At 44.2% G+C, this 22,111-nt stretch overlaps 1 protein-coding gene across 1 annotated transcript in view; it reads left to right on the forward strand.

Annotated features, from left to right (window-relative positions):
- Positions 1-22,111, forward strand: part of LOC104854615 — an 85,836-nt gene that overhangs the window by 15,028 nt on the left and 48,697 nt on the right. The window contains exons 17-21 of the mRNA XM_019205844.2: positions 1,697-1,784; positions 3,396-3,505; positions 13,197-13,347; positions 13,521-13,613; positions 15,671-15,844. Of these exons, the coding sequence (XP_019061389.1) occupies positions 1,697-1,784; positions 3,396-3,505; positions 13,197-13,347; positions 13,521-13,613; positions 15,671-15,844 (616 nt within the window). The remainder of the gene's footprint in view (positions 1-1,696; positions 1,785-3,395; positions 3,506-13,196; positions 13,348-13,520; positions 13,614-15,670; positions 15,845-22,111) is intronic.

A 22,111-nucleotide genomic window follows, 5' to 3' on the forward strand; every position in this document is an offset into this window, starting at 1 on the left:
CCTCAGCAACTTAGCAAATAAAATTAAAAAAAAAAAAAAAAGAAGAGGGCTGAGGATGTGGTTCCATGGTAGACCACTTGCCTAGTATGCATGAGGATATGAGTTCAATTCCTAGTACAAAACCTAAACTATATATCTACTTTCTATAAAGTTTCATTTTCACATCATTTCCTCTGGCTGTACATTTTTAATCAGTGTTAATGAACATCAGCTCTTTGCTATAGACACTTCTATATGTTGTTTTATCTAGTGTAGAATACATGGCTTTTTAAAATTTAACCAAGAATGTTGGAGAAATAGAAAGGACATGAAGAGAGCTAATAATGATCATGTCATGTCATTTTGTTCCTGTATAGTAACTGCTGAATGCTTCCTATAAATGTAAGAGAGAAAGAGATCTCAAAAAATAAGTATATAGAGACATAGGGCTATCATTTGCATAGATTTCCTCATAGGAAGTTAGAAGATAATTTTAGCCAAGAGTAGTGAAAAATTTAAATAAATAGGAAATGTGGTCTCTATCTCTTTCCTTCATTCTACTGAGTTTGTTATTAGCGCCCTGCATATGTAGGAAAGTTTGCAAATTTGGGGAGTACCTAAAAGTTCAAATAATGCAATGTTTTAATCTCTTTATTAGCATGGTATATACTATATTTAAATGTCTTCATTGTTATGACCCAAATAGATATGTCAAACTAAGTTCCTAAGTGTCACTCACTGGTTTTACTTCCATTTTTAACCTACTTCCATTTATTTTCATATCTGAGCTGCCATGAATACTTTTTGGCAAATGAGATGAGTGATAACTCATTTAGAAAGGGACATCTCTTGGTGAAACTGAACGTTAGGAACCATCAGCCAAACATTTCAAAAGGACTGCTATTCTTCCCTATCATCTAAGATATTTTAACAACATCTAAATCTCTCACTGGCCTAAGAGTTGCCGTTAAGTAATACTTCCCATGTATCTCCTAGGGGCAGACTTCTGCAGTGTGGGGATGACAAGCTATGGCCCGCCTTAACAGCAGTCTTCCCCAGCGCTTTGTTTCTAAGCTGACAGTGACAGTGTAATCACATTTTATTGTCGTTCATAGTTCCAGTCAAGGGGTTTTAGAAGCACACTAGAGCCGCCGGGAGAGCAGGGAGAGCACTTGTGTAGCATAAGTGAAGCCTTTGCTTCTATCCCCAGCAACACACAGATATGTATTTTCAAAAAGTAAAATTAACGACATTCTCTTGAAAATTGTCTGAAGTTTGTAGTGTTGTGTGAGTACGTAAAGATTTTGAGTTAAACTTGAAAAATATACATTTCCTTTTAAATTGGAATGGAAAGTTATCTGTCCCACAGGGCTGAAATCCTGATCATATGCTAAGTAAAGGCTTTTTTCAATTCATCTCTTGAGTTTGGGAGTCATGACTGTTAGTCACTACAAGTCCTGAGCATGGGTAAAGCTGGGTAGTGTTAGCTTCTGACTTGAACATTTATCAGACCAAGGTTCTCATGGATGCTTTTACATAGAATGACTAATTTGGGTTGCTTTTAACTTTCCAAAACTTTAGATCATAGTGATAGTTGACAATAAAATAAAATCATTTGGGAAAAACGCCATGTTTTGGAAATTGTGGGGAGCAAACAACTATACAGCTTTATATAATAAAAATAAAGACTTTATTTTTTCTTATTTCTTCAATGTAGCAATTATTATACAAATAAAAAGCCTAAAGAAGATCTTCGTTTAGAAACACAAGAAGCCTATTCGGTTGATCCATACAATCCAGCAAGCTGATCTGAAGGCAAACTGGTAGGAAATTGAAAATTCTTACTAACTTACATGTCAAGATTGCCTTTCATTTTTAGCACTAAGCATAGCATTAAGTATTTATGGTTTTGACTGTCACACTTGTCTTACCAACATTAATATACCTGCTTTATCTTAACAACTTAGGCTCCTGCTTTTCTTTATTCTATATTCATCCATTCAACAAATATACTAAATAGCAAAATGGTTAAGAAACAATAAGAATATAAAGAGAATAAAAGTAGGCACCAGGGATAACAAGACCAGGGTGGTGGCAAGGGAAGAGTCCTCTCCTGGAAAGCACGAGTCGAACAGCCACGCGGCTGCCTGGACAAAAAGCCCTCCAGGAGAGAGGGGTGGTAAGGATAAAGGCAAGGATAAAGCAGGGTGCCCCGTGTGGTCTACAGCCAGCCGAGCAAGGGCTTGTGAGAGGATAACGGTACCATTGTGAGTTTGTGCTCTGAGATGGGAGCCGCTGGAGTTTGCATAAACGAACTACATAATCACCTTAACTGCTGTGTTAGGAAGGAAAAAGAGAGACTATAGAAAGCCAGCAGGGAAGAAGATGGTCAGCGGTGAAGAGGCTATTGCGATAACCCAGGCAAGAAACTGAGTGGGTGCCATCAGGCTTGAGGCAAGAGGGCAAAGTCTGCGTGTGCTTTCAAGTTGCTGACAGTCTCAGAATATGAGACAGAGCGGTGGCAACAGTGACAGTTTTTGGCCTAGGACCTGAAAGGATAGAACTACTGTTAAATGAGGAGTGAAGAGCTAAGTCGGGGAGAGAAGTTAGGAGTTCCACTCCGAAGCTGCCAAGTGTGAATGCCTCGCACAGGGCCAAGGGCAAGTGCCTGGGAGGCAGCTGACACAGTGTGGACTTCAAGCGGTAGTCAGAGTCTGGATTTACCTCACGGTGAGGCTGCCTGTGGTAGTGAAAGAGGCTGGGAGAGAGGAAAAGTCCAGTGGAGGGAGAAGGGGCCCACAAAGGATCAAAGAAGCTACTCTGTGAGGGAGAAAAGCCCCACGGTGCCGTGCTCTAGAGTGAGGCACAGAAAGGTCTGGGAGAGGGGAGTGACCACATCTGTGCAGTGATGTTTTAGCTTAAAAGGATGGATATGAAAACTGACCATTGGACTTAGCAGTCCAAGATTTGTCAGTGAACTTGAGTTCTGGTGGAAAGTAAGGAGGTGGAAGCCGGACTAGCATGAGCTTGACAGAGAATGAAAGGAATGAAGTCACAGATAGCAAAGACAGACAGCTCTCCCTGGGCATTTTCCTATATTGGTGACCAGATGAAAAGAGCGACTGCAAGAGGTAGAAGCAAGGGTAAGAAGACGCAAGGGAAATATTTTTTAAGAATGGCAGCCTGGTCCCTTCATGCAGCTGAGAACGATGTAGGAGGAGCAGAAAAGCGAGGCAGGAAAGGGGGCAGAATTATGCAGCCACATCTGGGCGAACTAAGGGAAGGAGATCCTGCTGCTTGGGCAGAGGAGTTGGCCTGAGACAGAAGAACAGAAAGAAAGGTAGAATAGCCAGGAGCGGACGAAGGCAGGTGGGAGGTGTGATGGTGGACGAGCACGTCTTGTTCTGTTTCCTCAGTGTAGAAGGTCAATTAATCTGCTGGGGATAAGACTGGGAGATATGGCAGAGGTTAAGGATCAAGCGGGAGGCCTTAAGCGGCGAATTGAAAGTCGAAGGCTGAATGACAGGTGGTGCAGAAACGTTACCAGGGATCTGGCTCAGTGGTTCCACTGCCTGCCTCGCAAGCGCAAGGGCCCGAGTTTGATCCCTGGTACCAAAAAACCCAAAAGAACAAAACAAATGTCGACACACATCATGAAGGGTCCATTCGAGTGTCCCAGGAGAAAATGGGGTGAACAATGGAAGGTTTCCTCTCCCCAGACCTTATGGTGAGGGGCTTTGTGCTTTGTCTCATCAGCACTCACTACTACTTTGAAAGATGGGTATCATCCCCAGATCCCGCCAGGCTAAAACGTTAAACAAATGAGAAAACCAAGGCAGAAAGTCTCCTTGCCAAGGTCAGGAACCCCAGCTTCACTGTGACTTCAGACTGCTTCCTCTTGTGTAATCTGCAAGATATAAAATAAAGAGACCACCGCTACCCACGTAGAGCTTACTTTAGTAAGATAAATAAGACTCCCCTGGATCACGGCATCAGAACAACGCACCACAAACAAGGGCAGCAAAGCTGTTGTTGGTTACTTGCTGCTGGGGAGTCACAGGGAGGAGGAGAACAGCAGGCACCATGCCCTCCAAATCCATATCACCGAGGGCCCAGTGGAAAGCCATCATGAAGTGGTTGTTGAATGAATATATGAATAAGTGAGAATGCAAATATTTTTCCATTTCTTCCATTTAGTTTTATGCATGTTTATCAACAGAAATTATAGCATCGTTTGTTCCAGAGCATGTTGTTTGAAGAAGCACCTGTGATAGAATGATGTCTTCTAAGGGGCTTTATAAAGGCGGTACTTGGTATGCAGACAGAACATTAACGCTCTTCATTATTTCAACTTCTGAATTTCTCACCAATTTCAGTGGGCCTCCTGGCTTGGAAACCAACTGAACACGGCCTGGAAAGAAACCACGTTAGCATCAGCAAGTCTCTGTGCTGTCTCGGGGTCAGTGTGATGATTTTTACAAGCTCTAATTTCCTGTGTGCACTTATGTTCATGCAGAGCAGAGAAGGTTTGCCTGGCAGTGAAGAATGAGGCCAGTGTCACAGCTGTGTCAAGGACTCTGACGCCTCGCTTCTGATCTGCCTGAACTCAGGCTGTGGTTATAAACAAATACACGGCTCAAAAATTGTCACCTCCATTAAAAAGGCATGGAAATGCTGTCCTCATACCTAGAGCCACCTTCATTTGCAAGCAGTGCACTCATACTTTTCGGTTGTGATGTAGCTTTAACTATTTCAACTAAGTGATGGGCACCTTCGTTGGAAAGACCAGCTTTGCCTTAAAGGTCGTTTCCTACCTTCTTTGCCCAGTGGGCTGGGGATTTTCCTCACAATACTGTATGTTTTTTCCTTTCCATAACTAATAATTCCAGTTTGCACAAAGTGTTCTGAAGTCCTAAGAGTCACGTTTCTATTCTAAAGATCTGATGTACAAGTCAAGCTTTGGCTACTCCTTCACAGTTTTCCCACAAGCTTCCTTTAGTAAGCTGTATATTACCGTTCAGATAAACTGTGTTTTAAAAAACCACTTGCCTTATGTGATTTTGTTTTTCTGGAGCCCATGAATTCTTGAAAAAACAGACATAGTCCTAGCGTTTTCAAGGTTTATGATCTATCAGCTGCTCTTTCTGGATCTATACCATGGTCATTTTAACCCAACTTTCAACCCACAAATCTAATTCCCTCACCCCCAAGACTTTGTCTCACATTCTCAGCCAACATCTGCACCTGTCCACACACCCTCTCCTACACGCTCTGGATCTAGCTGTTAATTTTCTCTGTGCAAGCACTTTAACTGTTGAGAAAGCAAAACCTTGCCCTTGAGTGACCACAAATTTCCTCTCTTTACTTTCTCTTATGATGATCAGCATCTTTTATTTTTTAATTGTGGTTAAAAAAAAACCTCACATGCATAACATGAAATTTACCATCTTAAGCATTTCAGTGTGTAGTTCAGTAGGGTTAAATATATTCATATTATTGTACAGCAGATAACAACAACTTCTATCTTGTAAAGCTGACACTCTGTATCCGCTAAACAAATCATCATTCTCCCCCTCCCCAGCTCCTGGCAAACACCATTCTACTTTCTGTTTCCCAAATTTGACTACTTTAGGTCCCCCATATAAATGGAATCATACAGCATTGGATTTTGTGTGTGTGTGTGTGTGTGTGTGTGTGTGTGTGTGTGTGTGTGTGTGGTACAGGGGAACAGGGGATCAAACTCCGGTCCTTGTGCTTGCGAGGCAGGCAGCGGAACCACTGAGCTAAACCCCAGCCCCAGCATTGCATTTTTTCTTTTTTTTTTTTTTGAGATTTGTTTAGCATAATATCCTCAAGGTGTATCTTATTTTAGCACATGACTGGATTTCCTTCCTTTTTTAAGGTGGAGTAAAATTCCATTGTGTATTGTACGATGTCCATCAGTGTGACAAAATATCCAAAAAAAATAAGCTTAAAGGAAAAAGGGTTTATTTAACTCACTGTTTGGGGGTTTCACTCCATAATCATTTGACCCTCTTGCTTTGGAGCTGTGGTGACACCGTATATTGTGGTCGGGTACATGGTAGGAGAGTTCTGGCCCCTCATGGTGACCAGGAAAGAGAGAAGGAAGGGGCCCCGGGCACAGTGTCTCTGTCACCAGCACAACACCAGTGACCTAATTCCTTCTGCTCGGCCCTGCTCCCTACGGGTCCTACCACCTCCCTTGAGCGCATAGGCTGGGGCACATGCATTGATCAGATCTTGTTTTCCATTCTTCCACGATGAGCGCGAGGTGGCTCCCAACTACTGATTTGACTCTCCAACTACTGGGAGCACGGCTGTGTGAATACCCTTCAGGCATTGCTCTGAATTCCTTTGGATCCATACCCCAGCGGCAGAGTTCTGTTCACCATCATCTATTCCTTCACACTCGGTGCCGTTTTCACTTCCTGTATTGTCTGTTCACTTGCTTCGTCTACCATTGTCTGCCTTCATCCCACCTCCCTCTCTTATCGCCTACTGTAGGCCCCAGAGGGTGATCCTCTCAGCTTCCTGTCCCTCCTCTTCCATGTTCAGCCAGATCCACTCACGCTTACCCTTCCTTCCATCCGCCGCTTCTTACAGACCACACGGTGCTCATCCCATTCAGTCCCTTCTGCTACATTGCTCCACCAGTTACATCTCTCCTGCCACTGGCTCTTGCTTCCCTCTACAACATCGTCAACCCAGGGCCCATTCAGGTGCAAGTGACAGAAATCCATTCCACCCTGGCTTATGTCACACACAGAGTTTATTAGATCACATAACTGAAAAAGCCAAGGGTATAGTGGGCTTTTGTCAAAACAGGAGCTAAATGTTCAAGTGGTGACCTCAGGAATCTGCCCTATCCCCCATGCTGTTTTCCTTTGCTGGTTTCATTCCTCAGCATACACTCCCCCCAAGCTGGCAAAATATGTGCTGACAATGCTAAGCCTATATCCAATTAGCTTAGTGTTCTAGTACAAAGGGCTCATCTTGTCGGAAGTCCATTCCCTGACTCTGATTTGCTCAAATTGGGTTACGTGCCACCAAATGAACCAGTAACTGGGTCCAAGGCAGTGAATTAAGCAGATGGCAAGGACTGAGATGCCTGCTCAGCTCTGGAGCTTTGGGTAGAGCTGATCTACCCCAGTGGTTCTCAGGAAGCAGTTTTAACCCCAGAGGACATCTGGCAGCATGGGAACTCATGTTTTGGTTGTTACAACTGGAGAAGTGGTGCTACAGCATCAAGCGAGGAAAAGGCCAGAAACATGGATAGTACAGCCCCCAGATGCTGAGTAGTACAGTCCCTCAGAAACTGAATAGTATAGCCCCCCATAAAAATTTCATACAAAAACTCCATTGGATTGAGGTTAAAGTCCTATAGTCTCCTGGAACCACATGGCACCAAGGGAGTGAGTAGATTTCCCAATGGAAAAATCTGGAGGCAAATTCTAGAAGGGACTTATTCAAAGTGACAGAAATTCATCGTGCTCTCAGTGATGGCCAAGTTGTCTGCTTGACTGGACTGAGAGACTGGATATGTGACTGGAAGGGGGTAGCTATCCTTACCATCACTGGACCCACTGATGTGCGCAGCGGCATGGGAGTTAGGAAATGGGGCCCAGCAGGAAGGCTCTGAGGCTATTCCTTTGGAAGGCGTATCTCTTGGTGGATTTCTTTTCCTGAGCTCTACTTCCTGGTCCCCAGCAGTGAGCTGTTTTCCTGTACCATGTATTTCCTCTATGACGTCCTACATAGGAACCAAGCCCTGCACCTCTGAAATGTGAGGTGCAGTAAATCTCTCCTTTAATGTTGGGTGCCAAGTATTTTATACCAGCTGACTGTCCGATCCCAGGAAAGCTGACTAATATACCCTCCACCCGAAAACAAATACTTCCCAGACTGTCCATCTCTGTTCTCTTTACTACGGTACTTTCTGAATAAGTTGTTGGCTTTAACCATCTCAACCCTTTGAGTCATTCATTCAGTAAGTAAATATGGAAACCCTTCTGTGTGCTGATCCCTGTTTTAAGTCATGGGATATATCCATGATAGGTTTAATTTAGAGGAAAAGAAAAACAAACACATCATATGTAATAAAATTAAAAATAAGCATCACTTTTCAAATGATATAAGCAAGGAAAGAGGGTAGAATGTTCAGAATGGATGTGTTACCATGAGAGGGGTGGTATAATCCAGCCTCTTCTGTACCACGAGGACAGAACTGCCAAGTGTACACCCAGAAGCAAGTGACAAGCAGCTCTGTTTAGTGATGATCATGGGAAGCTGTGCTCAGGGCAAGTCTGTGCTGACAAAAGGTGAGGCAAAGACAGGAAAAGGTGTCAGGTGACAGAAAAGTAAAATCACTGTGCACAGGTCATGACACCAGAAACAGCAATGCACATGTATAACATCAGGCTCCCAAAATGTAAAGGACTTGCAGCCCAAGCACCTCCCCCTGAATCTCTAGGTGTGACTGACAACAATGAATGGCAGGTGCTGTGTTATCTCAAGGAGTTCTCAACACCCACGCTTGCCCCAGAATCCACTCTGATCTTATTTACCTTTATGACACCTGATAATGACGTATTTATGAATACATAATGAGGTGGGAGCAGGTCAGGATAGGAGATCCAACATGCATGTGCTCTTACCTAGAGCGTCAGAGATCTCCTGTTTTGTTTTTTTTTCTATCCCTCTTAGGACTATGGAAGGAGGAATAACTGTAGGGTACCATTTAGAATCAAATGGAGAGGCCGGGGATTTGGCTCAGTGATTCCACCACCTTCCCCACAAGCGCAAGGGCCCAAGTTCGATCACCAGTACCAAAAAGAGAAAAAAAAAAAAAAAGAAAGGGAGGGAAGGGAATAACTCTCTTAAGCCCATTGTTTCTGACTGTACTATTCCTCTCTGAGAGTCCTAATCTCCAGAAATCTTTAAGAGGTGTTAGAGGAAGTCCTGTCTTCTATGGCTACTTCTGGCTGAATTATGGGTGTTGGCCCTACCTATGTGGAGACCAAGGTACCCTCACCTGATTGATCTATATGACCCCACCCCTTTGTACCCTCAGGCACTGGGGGAGGATGAGTCTGTGGGGCATGGAGAGCACAGAGAGGACATGCCTTACAGACCTGGGTTGCAATGTTTTGGACTCCAGGCCCTGCAAAGAGCCTGTCTGCCATAGCAGTGGTGATGTTTCACCCTAGGTGGAAGGCTTCATGTAGGGACTTAATGACTTTCTACTGCACTTGTATGGAGAACAGTTGGTTTCCCCATACCAGCACTGGCCCTCTTGAAAACCTCCTTCCTTTCAAATCATTTGAAGTTATTCTATAGAGTACTCTGGTTCTAAGTCAAGATCCTGTAGTAGGACCATGGGTAGAGCTATTGACGGGCCAGAATTATACAGGAGAGCAGCCTGTTTGGCAGTGGAATATGTTTTAGAATTTTCCTGGGAGACAGGGGCCAAGAAAGCCAGATATATCCAGCAATGGACAATTGTTATCTTATTTGGGAGATTTAATCACTTGAGGAGGTTGAGGTTTTCTGGTCCAAGTTTTACTGGAGACTGGTGACTAGTCAAAAGCCTTCTTTTCTGCTAGATGGCAGTATGTACACGTAAGACCCAAAACGTGCACTTGGAATATATACACACATATACGGCTAAGATCAAGTGTTATAAATATATGTATATATATATTTTTTTCTTGCCCTGGGCAAGTTGGATAGCCTGAGTGAAGGCAGTGGATTCTGTCTTTTGGGCAGAAGTCCTAGGAGAGAGTCCTTTTGCTTCAATGACCTGGCTAGGGCTAACTATGATATCCTAATGCCATCTTTTAGAAAATGCTGCCATCAGTGAACCATGTGCTAGCAGTGGGGGTAGCTAGTATAATTCTGGCTAACATCTATTCACACTCATGTTTTATCTGTTGGTTAGCTGGGAGGAGGGTGACTGGGTTTAAAATAGTGCAAGAGTGAAAAGAAACATCCGGATTTTCAATAAGAATGACATATTTAGTGAGCCTTTCTCTAGCCATCCACAAATGTCCCTGATATAATAACAGAGCCTTGTCTATAAGTAGGGTTAGAACTAAAAGTTTTCATTACAGAGTTATCTTAGGAGCTTCTTGGACTAAGAGGTGTCATAGCAGCTATCGCTCACAGGCAGCTGGGGCAGCCCTGTGTCACTCCATCTGGTCACTTGGAAAAGTAGGCAACTGGTCAGCTGTCCTGCCACAGACATTGAGTTAAAACTTCTGTGGCTACTCCCTGTTTCTTAGCCATGAATGGAGAAAAAGGCTTAGTTAGGGCTGGAATTCCCAATGATGTGGCCTGCATCAGGCCCATTTTAGGGTTTTAAAAGACCCTAGAGGGGCAGCTGTCCATTTCAAGCATTCAGTTTCTGATTCTCAAGAAACCTCTAGCAGGAGTTTGCGTATTACTCCACAATAGGATATCCATATGCAGCAAAAGACTGATATTCACAAGAAAGCCCTCAGCTGTTGTTTAGATTCTGGAGCACCTGGACAGAAAATTGCCTCTGTTCTCCTTGGGGACCGTTATTATGGTCCTGGAGTTAAAATATATCCCAGATATGTCACTTTTTGTTCAGAAATCTAGGCCTTATGTTGGGACACCTTGTAATCCCTTTCTGTTTAAAAAAAAAAATTAAGAGTTCTAATGGTGTTTTTGTCAGATAACCCCTTAGTGAGGCTACAAATGAGGAGGTCATCTATGTACTGTACTAGGTCTCCATTCTTGAACTTTAAATCTCTCAGGTTGTGAGCTAAAATCCTGTAAACAAGTGGAAGCTGTCTCTAAAAGGCTGAGGCAAGACAGTCCAAGTATACTGTTGGTAAGATTTTGTTTGAGGATCCTCCCACTCAAAGCCATGCAAGTATTGGGAGTTATGTTCAACAAGGATAGAGAAGAAGGCATCTCTGAGATCAAAGGCAGACAACCATTTAGCTGCTTCTGGGATCTGCACTAAAGTGTATGTGTGTGTGTCTGTTACTAATGGGTGAATAGTCCAATTTATCCAGTGCCTCCCTGATGGCTCTGAGATCTTGTACTAGGTGATTGCCTCCTGCTGGCTTCACTATTATTAAAATGGGCATATTGCACAGAACCAGCAAGCCTACAGCCAAAAGTTTCTCAGTAACAGGGTCTTCTTAAGGTAAGTAATACTGTCTTCTGTCAGGTTATAGATTAGGAGCCTTCAGCTGAATGACTGCTGGAGTGGCCTAGACAGCCTTTCCAGAGTGCTGTCAAGACCTGGCAGACATCAGGCCAGATCAGGCTGACCAGGTCCCTAGCAACTAGGACACAGGTTGGCTGTGGTTCGACTGTCAGAGTGGCCTTGAGTAGGGATAGTATCTCTCTTCCAATAATGGGTATGGTGTGCCAATGCCCACATGGCTGAAGGGTTCATGGAGTGCGAAATGATGATAGGAGATTAAGAAAAGGTAAAGAAAGAAAGATACAAAAGGACAAAGAGAAACAAAGGTGGGCCAGGTGGGGCTCTAACTCCTGATGGAAGAAAAAGCCCCCCAGGCAACTGCAGAGTTTATTTACAGTGGTGGAGATAAGGGAAGCACAGGGAGAGGTGGAAGGGGCCAGTCTGAAACATGAGCCAGGGGAGTAGCTAAGGCCTGCAGGGCATCATACTTGATGGTTATATGGGGAATGGGCAGAGAGGAAGACAGTTCCCTTCTTGGCCAGGCCTTGCTCCACCGCACCCTCTTTGTCTCCCGTTCTCTTCCCGAGGGACTCTACCTCATCCTTGGGAGGAAATGAACAAGATGTGTCTTCCTCGTTCCATGTGGGGCCCTGCCTCATCTTTGGCAGCAGGCCAATAGGCCTGGCCATAGTGATGTACAGCCTAGCACTCCAATCAATGGGCCACCTCAGTATCTCTAAAAAGACTGCTTGGAGAAGGAAATTTCCCAAATAGCGGTTCAGAGTAGGTTAAAGCATGCTGACTGGCTAGCTCCTTCCAAGCCCCCAGCAACTTTGGAGTGGAATGAAAGCTCACACCGATAGTGGAAACCAGAATTGAATAAGTCATCCCAGTATCACAGAGAAATATAATTTTCCTGCTGCATGTGAAGCCACCCAAGGCTTCTGCAAATTGACTGGAATATTCTTGTGTGGTGCCTTGCAGGCATGTCCTCCCCGGCCCCCATGGTGAACAGAGGCAGTCTCTCCTCCAATGCTGCAGGCCTTCTTCCATGTTCTGACAGGCTGGACAAGCATTTCTGGGGATGTTCCTTTGCTCAGTGCCCTGATTACTTGCACCGGAAGCACTCTGCGTGTTTCTGTTAGCACTGCAGGCTCTGGCCAGGGCCGTATCAGAGGGCGAGCTTGGTTTCAGTCTGCCTCTTTTTCTTATTCAACTCTCTTTTGTCCTCTGCTGCATCGTGATTATTAAAGACTGACTAAGGGACATAACCAGCTGACTGCTTGTGGTTTGTGGGCCCTGTTGGAGTTTCTAGAGCTTTTTCCTAATATTTGGAGCTGAGAGCTGATCAACTAATAAAATACTGCCTCAGGTCATCTGACCTTCTGTAGACTCAGGGCTTAAATTAGTATATTTATGGAGTGCTTCTTCAAGCTGGAACTGAAAAGCCACTGGGTTCTCACTAGGGCCTTGGTTAACAGACCTTGTCAGACTTCACAGGTTTGGGCAACCTTTGTCGCATACCCACTAAGATGCTTTTGATGTCTAACTTTTGTTTGGTTTCTCTGCCCCTGTGTTATGATCCCATTTAAGTACCTCTTGGGACCTTAATGAAGGAGCAGTTGGCTCATGATCAGCAGGGGAAGCCATGAAGGCCTCATCATTAATCTGTTTTGCAGCCCTTATAGTCCTTTCCCTTTCTCCTGCTATGCAACAAGAAACCAAGATGAACTGGACATCTGTCTCTTTGAAGTCAGATCAGAAGCCGCTGTGAGAGTGTGGAAACCATCAGCAAACTTTCCAAGATCTTCAGGGAATCCACCTAGTTTTTACTTGCACTACTGAAGGGCCATAGCTGAAAAACCTGTGAGAGGGCCTTTAAACAGTCAGGAGGCCTCAGTGATGCATATCCCAAAGTGGGTTTTGTGGACAGGAGTTGTGGGCAACCTAACCCCTGAGTCAGTCTCAAGCCATTAGTGGGGACGTCTCTTGATGTGAGGTTGTGGGACCCTAACAGGCCTATACTTGACCCACTGCAGATATTCCTTATTTGGCGACCAGCCTGTATAACAATTGTTCCATCTGATGACCCCTGCTCAGACTTACGATGCAGGAACCTGAGCGGCAGTGTGGTCTTATGGTTTCTTCTTCTTCTGCAGCACAGCACTGTAAGTTTTGCTGGTTGTGCTATGCTATAGTTTTGTGTTCTGTTGTACACTGCAGAAAAAGCAGAGTCATCAGGTTGGAGTTTCCTCTGACTAGTTCTTTGTCCTGAATATTGCAGTGTACGTCCTATGTACAATTCACTTGGTGCCCAATTCATTTAATGATCTGGTTGCAGGAAAAAGCAGTCATTAAACAAGGAAAGTCTGTAGTCACACTGACAGGGCATGAGCTGACAGTTTCGAAGACTCAGCCCCAGGGCCATGGCCTGGTGAGGCTGAATTTCTCGGGATTAGGTCCTAGAAGGCTTCTTGAGCCTTTTCCTGAGTTTGAACCAACAGCATCCTCTAGATCATCTGTAACCCATTTCAGCTTTCATCAGAGCACCCCTGATAAAATGGAAAGCCCTGGAGGCTGGCCATCTCCAGCCCTGTGTGGGCTTTGCACCACTTTTCCTTCTGAACCTTAGAGTCTCCCCTAGGTCCACAGAGTTCAGACAGAGTCCAAAAATGGGGTGCTTTATTGGCTGGATGCCTCTTAACCAATTCTAAAACCACTCCTGATATCCTGTTTAGAGATGGGTAGCAATCGTCTTGCTCAACAGAACCCCAATCCCCAATAAGTCCCACGGATGTGGCTCTCAGTGCCTTCTGACTAAGAAATAAGCACATTCATAGATGATACCCCAGTGACTGGCAGACTAAGAACAAGGAATACAAATCACTCCAGAAAAACTTCATCTCACTAGATCAACCTTTGTCATCTGTTGACAGAGTCTCTAAATGAAATCTAGGCGAGGTTTAAATTCAGTCAGCATAAGCAGGTTACAGATCCTTTTGAATAGGGGCATAAATTAAAGCCGCCATTATCACCACAAAAGCAAAAACAAGTAAAAAGGAGAGAAAAACCAGCCTTAGAGGAGAAACCCAGGCTTTAGGACCCAGAAGAATCGGCTCAGCCAGAGCGACTCTGGGCAGAAGCGAGAGTTTAAAAAGGACAAAAGTTACTGTTTGGGCATGAGAAACACTACACTTCTCAACTTGTTTCCCAGAGTTGCTCAGAACAAAAAACCAAATAATTTGAATACTTTGATAGATGAAAGCCTGACGGAAGGGACTCAGAAGGCCCTGAGAGAGACAAGGGAAGTCACCCAGGAAGAGCGCTCCCTGTGATACTAACAGGTGGCCGCCCAAGCCCAGGGCCTGCTGCCAAGCTCTCTACAAAGCACAGCAACATTTCCGCCAGGTGGGGGCCCATGTCACCCGGTCTGCTGCTTTGGGTGGCTATACCAAAGCCGTGGCACTCACCTGCCAGTGGCCTCCAATCTGCTGGGGTCACAGCTGCTGACCCACGTTTCTCGGACCAACAACAAAATACAGGCCCAACCCATCCACAGGGCTCCTCCTACCTAACTCGAAGGCAGAGCCTGTCACCCCACTACTAGGTATCTCCAAACGATGACACAGGGTCAGTGCTTAGCTAGGAAATCCATCCCAGCTGCCTGTAAAACGGAAAGAGAGAGGGTCTCCCGACAGAGCTGGGGGTTTTCTTTCTTTCTTTCCTGACTGACTTCTTCCGGCTGCTGGCTGGTGATGTCTGCCAACCTCAGACCCTCAGATAAGGGATGTGAACAGTGCCAGTGTACTTACAGGTGACACGCAGGCTTTATGTACCAAATACGGGTGCTTGGGTAGAATGATGAGAGAAGAGTCTGGAAGTTCTCTTTGATTGCTTGTGTTTTCTTAGTGATGAAAGCTATAGAGACTAAGAATGATGTCGGAGTTCAAAGTTCGATCAAATCAAAATGAAAATATGAAATGGTTACCTAAGAGAGTTCAATCAAGGTTCAGTAAAAATAAGGGATAGTTGTTTAGGAACAGTGGAAGAATAAATGGGCCAAGTAACAAGGGGAATACCGGGACAAATTACAACGGTCCGTTTGAAATGAGCTGTCGTGAAAATAAGACCAGTCGTTGCCAATACGTCTTTTTTTCCCAGCCACATTCGGCTTCATGGAGAACTGAATCTAGCCAGAGTTGTTGCTTTGTCCACTGAACATTAAAAAGTGAAAGAATGGCCAGCCAGGGCCCCGAGGGTTAAGGCGACAAGGTGATTACTACCATAGAGCGTAGAATTTCCCCTTGTAAGGCTGGGGGTGAGGGGTGGAAGAAGAGGTCAGGCAGTGAGCTGGAGGTGGTGAGAGAGACACAGGTGTGGGAGTCAGGGCGGGAGGGGGCGAGGACAGGGTTAGCAAGAGAGAACGGGACAGTGAAGGCACAGAGAGACTGCAGTGTGATAGGTGTGATGGATGTGGGGGTGGACATGCAGGTCACTGTCAGCAGACGGTGCAGGGCGAGTTACTGGAAATTACACTGCTGTGAGTGTCGGAATCACCATGGAGCAGTCGTGGAACAGGTGGACACGAGGAACGGAACACAGCAGATGGCAGGAGATGAGTCCAAAGGGAAGAGGCAGCGAGCGCCTCTTCTGATTGCACCTGATGTAAACCTGGGGAACTGAACTCCTATTCCCTTGTCCACAGCCTACTTCAAGTGGCCTGCTGCTTCTACCACTGTATTGGGAATATCTGAAAGGATATCAGCTCCTTGAAAGAATAGCATCAGATGTATTCAAAAGGAAGTGTGCCAGGCATGGTAGCGCACACCTGTAATCCCAGCACTCGGGAGGCTGAGGCAGGAGGATCACTGTGAGTTCGAGACCAGCCTGGGCTACATAGTGAGTTCCAGGTCAGTCTCGACTACATAGTGAGACCCTGTCTCCAAAAACCAAAAACCAAAACAAAACAAAACAAAAAAGGAAGTGTGATGAGTGGCAGGATCAAAGTAGTTATTTCTTCCGAGAGAGTCTTGGAAGAGAACCTAATGAAAAATAAGAAAAACCTGGGATACAGGAGGGAGAGAAGGGGAAATAAAAAGAATTAAGATGTGATGCGTATATGTACCAGTTCCCCATAATAAATGTATTCATTGTATGTCACAACCATGTAATTTTAAAAACTAGAAAAAAATCAATACTTAAAAAAGAAAAAACAATAAATATATTAAGCTTTTAGAATACTACCGTTTCTCAGCTAGTGAGGGGAGGGGGCTACGCTGGCAAGAAAAGTAAGATGGCATAAGGCAGTATCCAGACACGTTTGTGGGAGCTAAGGTTTTGCATCCCATTGATGCGGGCTTCCTTGACCACATACATTTGGGTCCACAGTGAGTGAAAAGGGAAGTTTTACCACGAGCATTTTAGTCCACTCTGAGTCACAGGTGTGCACACAGAAGAAAACTGCTAATGCATTTACTGAATTTTCTGCTCTAATATCTTTGCAGCTCTCACCTACTCCCTCTTCATAGCATTTTGATACTTGGAGTTCCCCCAGTTTCCACTCATTCTAACCCCCTTGTTCAGAACAACGGCCTGGCTTCTCCCAGTGAGTATATTCAAGGTTCTTGTCTTAGGTGCTGCAGATCTCCAGAGGTCCATGATTAGAGCTGTACTTTAATATAATATATATACTTTTCTCTGGACTTCTAGGTGTTTTACTCTGTGCATTAGAATATTAATCCTAAGGAGGGTTGCAGAAGCTTAGGCAGTGAGGCAGAGGTACAACTGGGGCACAAAGAGGTTAAGAACACCATTTGAATGTGGCTCCTTTGTTTCCATTCTAATCTCTGTTTAAACAATATGTTCTTCCTTGAGGATCTCATCTGTTTCTGTGATTTTGAGAATCTCTCATTCATTCTCTTGTTTGAAAGTCCTTCTGGTGTATATTTCTGGAAATCCAACCTCATAATCAACAAATTACCTATATTTTCTGCTTTTTCTTAAATATTCCTACAGCTCCTGGCCTCCATTATACCCCATACCCAAGTCCCTCTCCATTTATAAATTAAAACAAAACAAAACCTTGGATGTTCTTCCTCGATGAAACTGCCCTTCACCTCCCACTAGTTTCCTATTTCTTCTGAGGCAAATTATGACCTGTGGCTTAAAAAACACAAATTTTTTCTTCTATAATTCCAGAAGTCAGAAGTCCAAATAAGTTTTACAGGGTGAAAACCAATTGCAAGATGTACTGATTCATTTTGAGAGCCCTAGGGAAGAACCTCTTTCTTGCCTCTTCCAGCATCTAGAGGCAGCTGGCCTTTCTTGGTTCAAGGTGATAACGCTCAGGTCTCTACTGCTGTTAGGGTTAGGAGTAAGTGTGCCTCCAAAGCCTTATGTGATCATAGGTGCAGCTTTTTGGAGATCACTAGATCTAGGCTCTGTGAATACAGATTAATAGTATGAGATATCTAAGTCCACTGATCGGTTTAGCATGGTTCTGGGTGTGGATAATGGGAAAGCCCACTCTAAGTATGAGTGGCAAAATCCAACAGGCTTTAGTCTGAATGAGGTAAAATGCAAAGGAAAGCTTGCTGTGCTGCTGACTGCTTCCTGCCTGCCCTGCCGTAGACTGTTTCTCCTCTGCCACGTGGCCCTGCCTCGGAGCCAGCTGACTATGGACGGAAATCACCACAAACTGAGCCAAAATAAACATTTCCTCTTTAGAGGTGTTGGTGTTAGGTGGTGTGTCTCAGGGATGAGAAAGAAAGACAAATGCCTTCCTCTTATAAGGATCCCCGTGATCACATCAAGCTTACCTGGATAATCCAATCTCTCCATCCTTGTTTTAATCACATCTTTTAAGTCTTTTTTTTTTTTTTTTTTTTTTTGCTGTAAAAGTTAACACAGATTCTGGGGATGGGATGTGGACATCTTTGGGAGGACATTATTTAGCCTATCACACACCCAGCCTTAACCATTAAATCTCACTTGGACCACAGCAAAGCCTCCTTATTTCCCCCCTCCCCATTGTAACAGGGACAAGCCTAAGATAATGAGAAACTAGCCCACTAGGCTAAGAGCTAATTCAAGCATAGAGCCACATGTAGAAACGTAAAGGAAAACACAATAAACTTGAAAAAAATTAGAGCACCCAAAATAAAAAAAATCCAATCAAAAAATGGGCCACTGAAAGGAACAGACACTGCTCAGAGGAAGATGTACAAACAGCCAACAAACATATGAAAAAATGTTCAACGTCTTTGGTCACTACAGAAATACACATTAAAACAATGCAAAGACTCCATTTTACACCCGAAAGAATGGCAGTGGTCAAAAAGTCAAAGAGTAACAAAAGCTGCCATGGCTGCGGTGAAAAAAAACCTACGTTTCTGGAGGGAAAGTGAACTAGCACAACCATCGTGGAAATCAGCACAGAGATTTCGCAAAGGACTAAAAGAAATTCTGTATGACTCAGCTATCCCTTTTCTAGGGACCTTCTCCAAAGAGCTACAAGATCTCACCACAGTGATATGTGCATGATCTCATTTATAGCAGCACAATTGGTAATAGCCAAACCCTAGAGCCTACCTGTATATCCAGCAATGGTTGACTGGATAAAGCAAATGTGGTCTCCGTACATAATGGAATATTATTTGACTATAAAGAAGGGAAATGTGAGACATTTGTAGGAAAATGGGTACACCCGGAAAGTATCATGTTGGGTGAAATAAACCAGACACAATTAGCTTCAATATCGTATTGTAGCTCTCACTTGAGTAAGGCTCAGTACAAAGAGCACAAGGAAGGATGGACAGAAGGAGACAAGCGAGTGTATCTCTGAAAATGGGGAGGGACCCAAGAGAAGGAGGGTAAGAAGAAAGGGAGAAGGGGTGGGGAATGAGGGCAGTGCACATACGCCACACACAGGAACCAAATAGCCTAAGCGAATGCGTGTATTACAGGTCACAAGCACGAGGTAAGACTGATCTTACCAACAGAATGAAAATGGGGACAGGACATCAGAATAGGAGAGAGGAGGTGAGAGGAAAGGGTGTTTAAAAAAAGAATCAAGGGCTGGGGATTTGGCTCAGTGGTTCAGCCATCTGCTTCGCAAGCCAGGGGCCTGAGTTCGATCCCCGGTACCAAAAACAAAGCAGAACTGTATAAAAAAGAATCAAGCTGCATTATGTGCTCGTACCTACTCCCCAAGATGAGTGTCAACTGCACGTACTACAAACGTATAATAATAAAAGTGTAAAAAAAAAAAAAAGGATGGAAGTTTAAACAAGAGGGGTAAGGACAGCCCCTCCCAGGAAGAGGGTATGCTAAGTTGATTGACAGCTCCTCCCTAACCTCTGGCTGGGCTTGGAAAACAGATATTCAGAGAAAGTGGTTTTCTTTGAGCTCAGCTTCCTGTGAAGCCACTACCCAGAAAGCCGCCTGTTTTAAACAAGTCCACGGGCTCTGCTTGCCAACATAAGGGCAAAACAAAGGAAGCAGGTTAGTTGGGCTCCTATCCCCTTTTGGTCAATATTCACCCAGAGCTTTTTTCTTCTTGCTGCTTCAAAACAAAACAAATACCATCCTAAAACTGGTTACCTGTTTGTAGAAGAATGAAACTGGACCCTTATCTCTCACCCATGCTAAATTAAAATAAAAATGGATCAAAGATCTAATCATTAAATCCAGAAACATTAAGCCTTTTAGGAGATAAAATAGATAAAACACTGGAAGACGTAGGTGTAGGGAAGGATTTTCTAGACAGAACCTCAATGGAATAAGAAATAGCAGCAAAAATCAACAAATGGATTATATCAGACTGGAAAGCTTCCGTAGAGCAAAATAATCTGTCAATAGTGGGAAGAGACAACCTAGAGAATGGGGAATTTTGCCCGTTACTCCTCAGAGTAACTGAGAACTGATATCTAGAACATGCAAAGACCTCAAAAAAAGGTGAAGACAACTAAAATTAAAGACCCTAGACAAATGAACATACAGACACTTCACAGAGGAAGAAATACCAGTGGAAAATAAATATGTGGGAAAAATGTTCGACATCTCTGGTCTTTACAGAAATGCAAACTGAAACAACACTAGGCTTCCGTCTTACCACAGAAAGGACAGCAGTCATGAGAAAGTCAAGCGATAACAAATGCCGGGGTGCCTGTGGTGAAAAATGAACCCCCCTGCGCTGTTGGTGGGAATGCAATGAGCACAGCCATTATGGAAATCAGTGTGGAGATTTCTCAAGTAACTGAAGTTAGAAATCCCATGCGTTAGGCATCTTCTCCAAAAAGCCGAAGGCGTCACACTACAGAGACACTTGCACGCCAATGTTTATAACAGCACAAGTTGTGACCGCTGAATCCTGGAAGCAGCCTGGGTACCCATTGACAATGACAGGATAAAGAAAATGTGGTATCTATAAAGTGGAATACTACTTGGCTAGAAAGAATGACACATTTGAGGCATTTGTAGGAAAATGCACGTATCTGGCAAAATACAATGTTGAGTGAAATAAGCCAGACGCACAAGCTTAAATACTGTATGCTGTCTCTCTTTTGAGTGAGGCAAAGTACAAAGAAAATGAGAAAAGATGGATAGAAGGGGACGAGGACACAGATCTTATCCAGGGGCTGGTCCAAGGGAGCGAGGAGAGGGTTAAGGCAGAGGGGAAGGGAAATGAAAGGGATAAAGACGTGCCAGGAACAGGGTCCTAACAAATCCAGTGTAAACATTATATGCCATAACATGAGTCAAGACAAATAATATCAACAAGTTTGACAAAGGTAATAGGGGAACCAGAGGAGGAGGGAGGGAGGCAAGGTGAACAGGATTAAAAAAAAAAAAAGCTGTAACGTGTGACCACTCCCCAAGATGATTACAGACGGCGTGAACTGCAGACATGTACTAACAAAACATATACAAAGAACACCCTCCTGAGCTTCTCCCTTTGTCCATGATTTTATTCTTCAATTTCACGAGACAAGGAACTCAGATTTATACAAAAGTAACTGTTTCACCATGATTGCCTTTTGTATAAGATCTTAGGTATAACTCTAACGTGGGCGATCGGTGACATGTAGACAAATAGCCACGTCACAAAGCTGGCAACTGGGATGCGATCGGTAAAACAACAGATTAGCGTGGCGGAAAATCCCTTCTATCGAGCTTTTAGTGTAGATGGGAGGAGAACCATAATTACGTGGCCGGGGCCAATTGTGATGTAGCAGAAGGAAAACCAGACGGTAATAATGGCATAGGTGACATATTAAACTTTATTTTGAGATCTGAAAATGCAACTCAAAATACAGATTGCCCCCAACCCTGGATTCACTTACAATCTTCTGAGTTTACATGCAGAACTGGTAACACAAGGCTGGGGATTGAGCTCAGTGGGCCTGCGCCTGCCTCAGAAGCGCAAGGTCCTGAGTTCAATCCCTGAACCAAACCAAACCAAAACAAAACAAAAACACATTCAGTAGAAATCACACTTCCCATTTTGAATTTTGATCTCTTCCAGGCAGCAAGCCACACTTCCTGACAGCCAAAATGACAAGGAGAAATAAACGTCAGTACACCTGACACTGCTGCTGTCACGACCTGGGGTTGGTAAGGTGTATGAAACGTTTCCAACTCACCATGGGTTTGTTAAACTCTGTAAATCTAAACCATTACAAGTCCGGCAACATCTGCGGGTGTCCTTATGCGTGAACTTTTAATGTGTCACGATTCCTGAGCACCCACTTAAAGACGAACTAATTGAATGTTGTTTATGTGCTTTGATCTCTCCGACGGTAACTCTGTCAATGCCTCTATGGGAAGCCCCGATTTGCACTCACAAAATGGACTTGGGCTAAGTCCGGGAAACCACCGCCGCACCTCCGCCCGCTGGGAGGAGGCGAGGCCGCCGGGGCGGGGCGGGGCCGG

This window comes from Fukomys damarensis, unplaced genomic scaffold, assembly GCF_012274545.1.
Source record: "Fukomys damarensis isolate Sample0158 unplaced genomic scaffold, DMR_v1.0_HiC HiC_scaffold_11, whole genome shotgun sequence".
In the NCBI taxonomy this organism is placed as follows: Eukaryota; Metazoa; Chordata; class Mammalia; order Rodentia; family Bathyergidae; genus Fukomys; species Fukomys damarensis.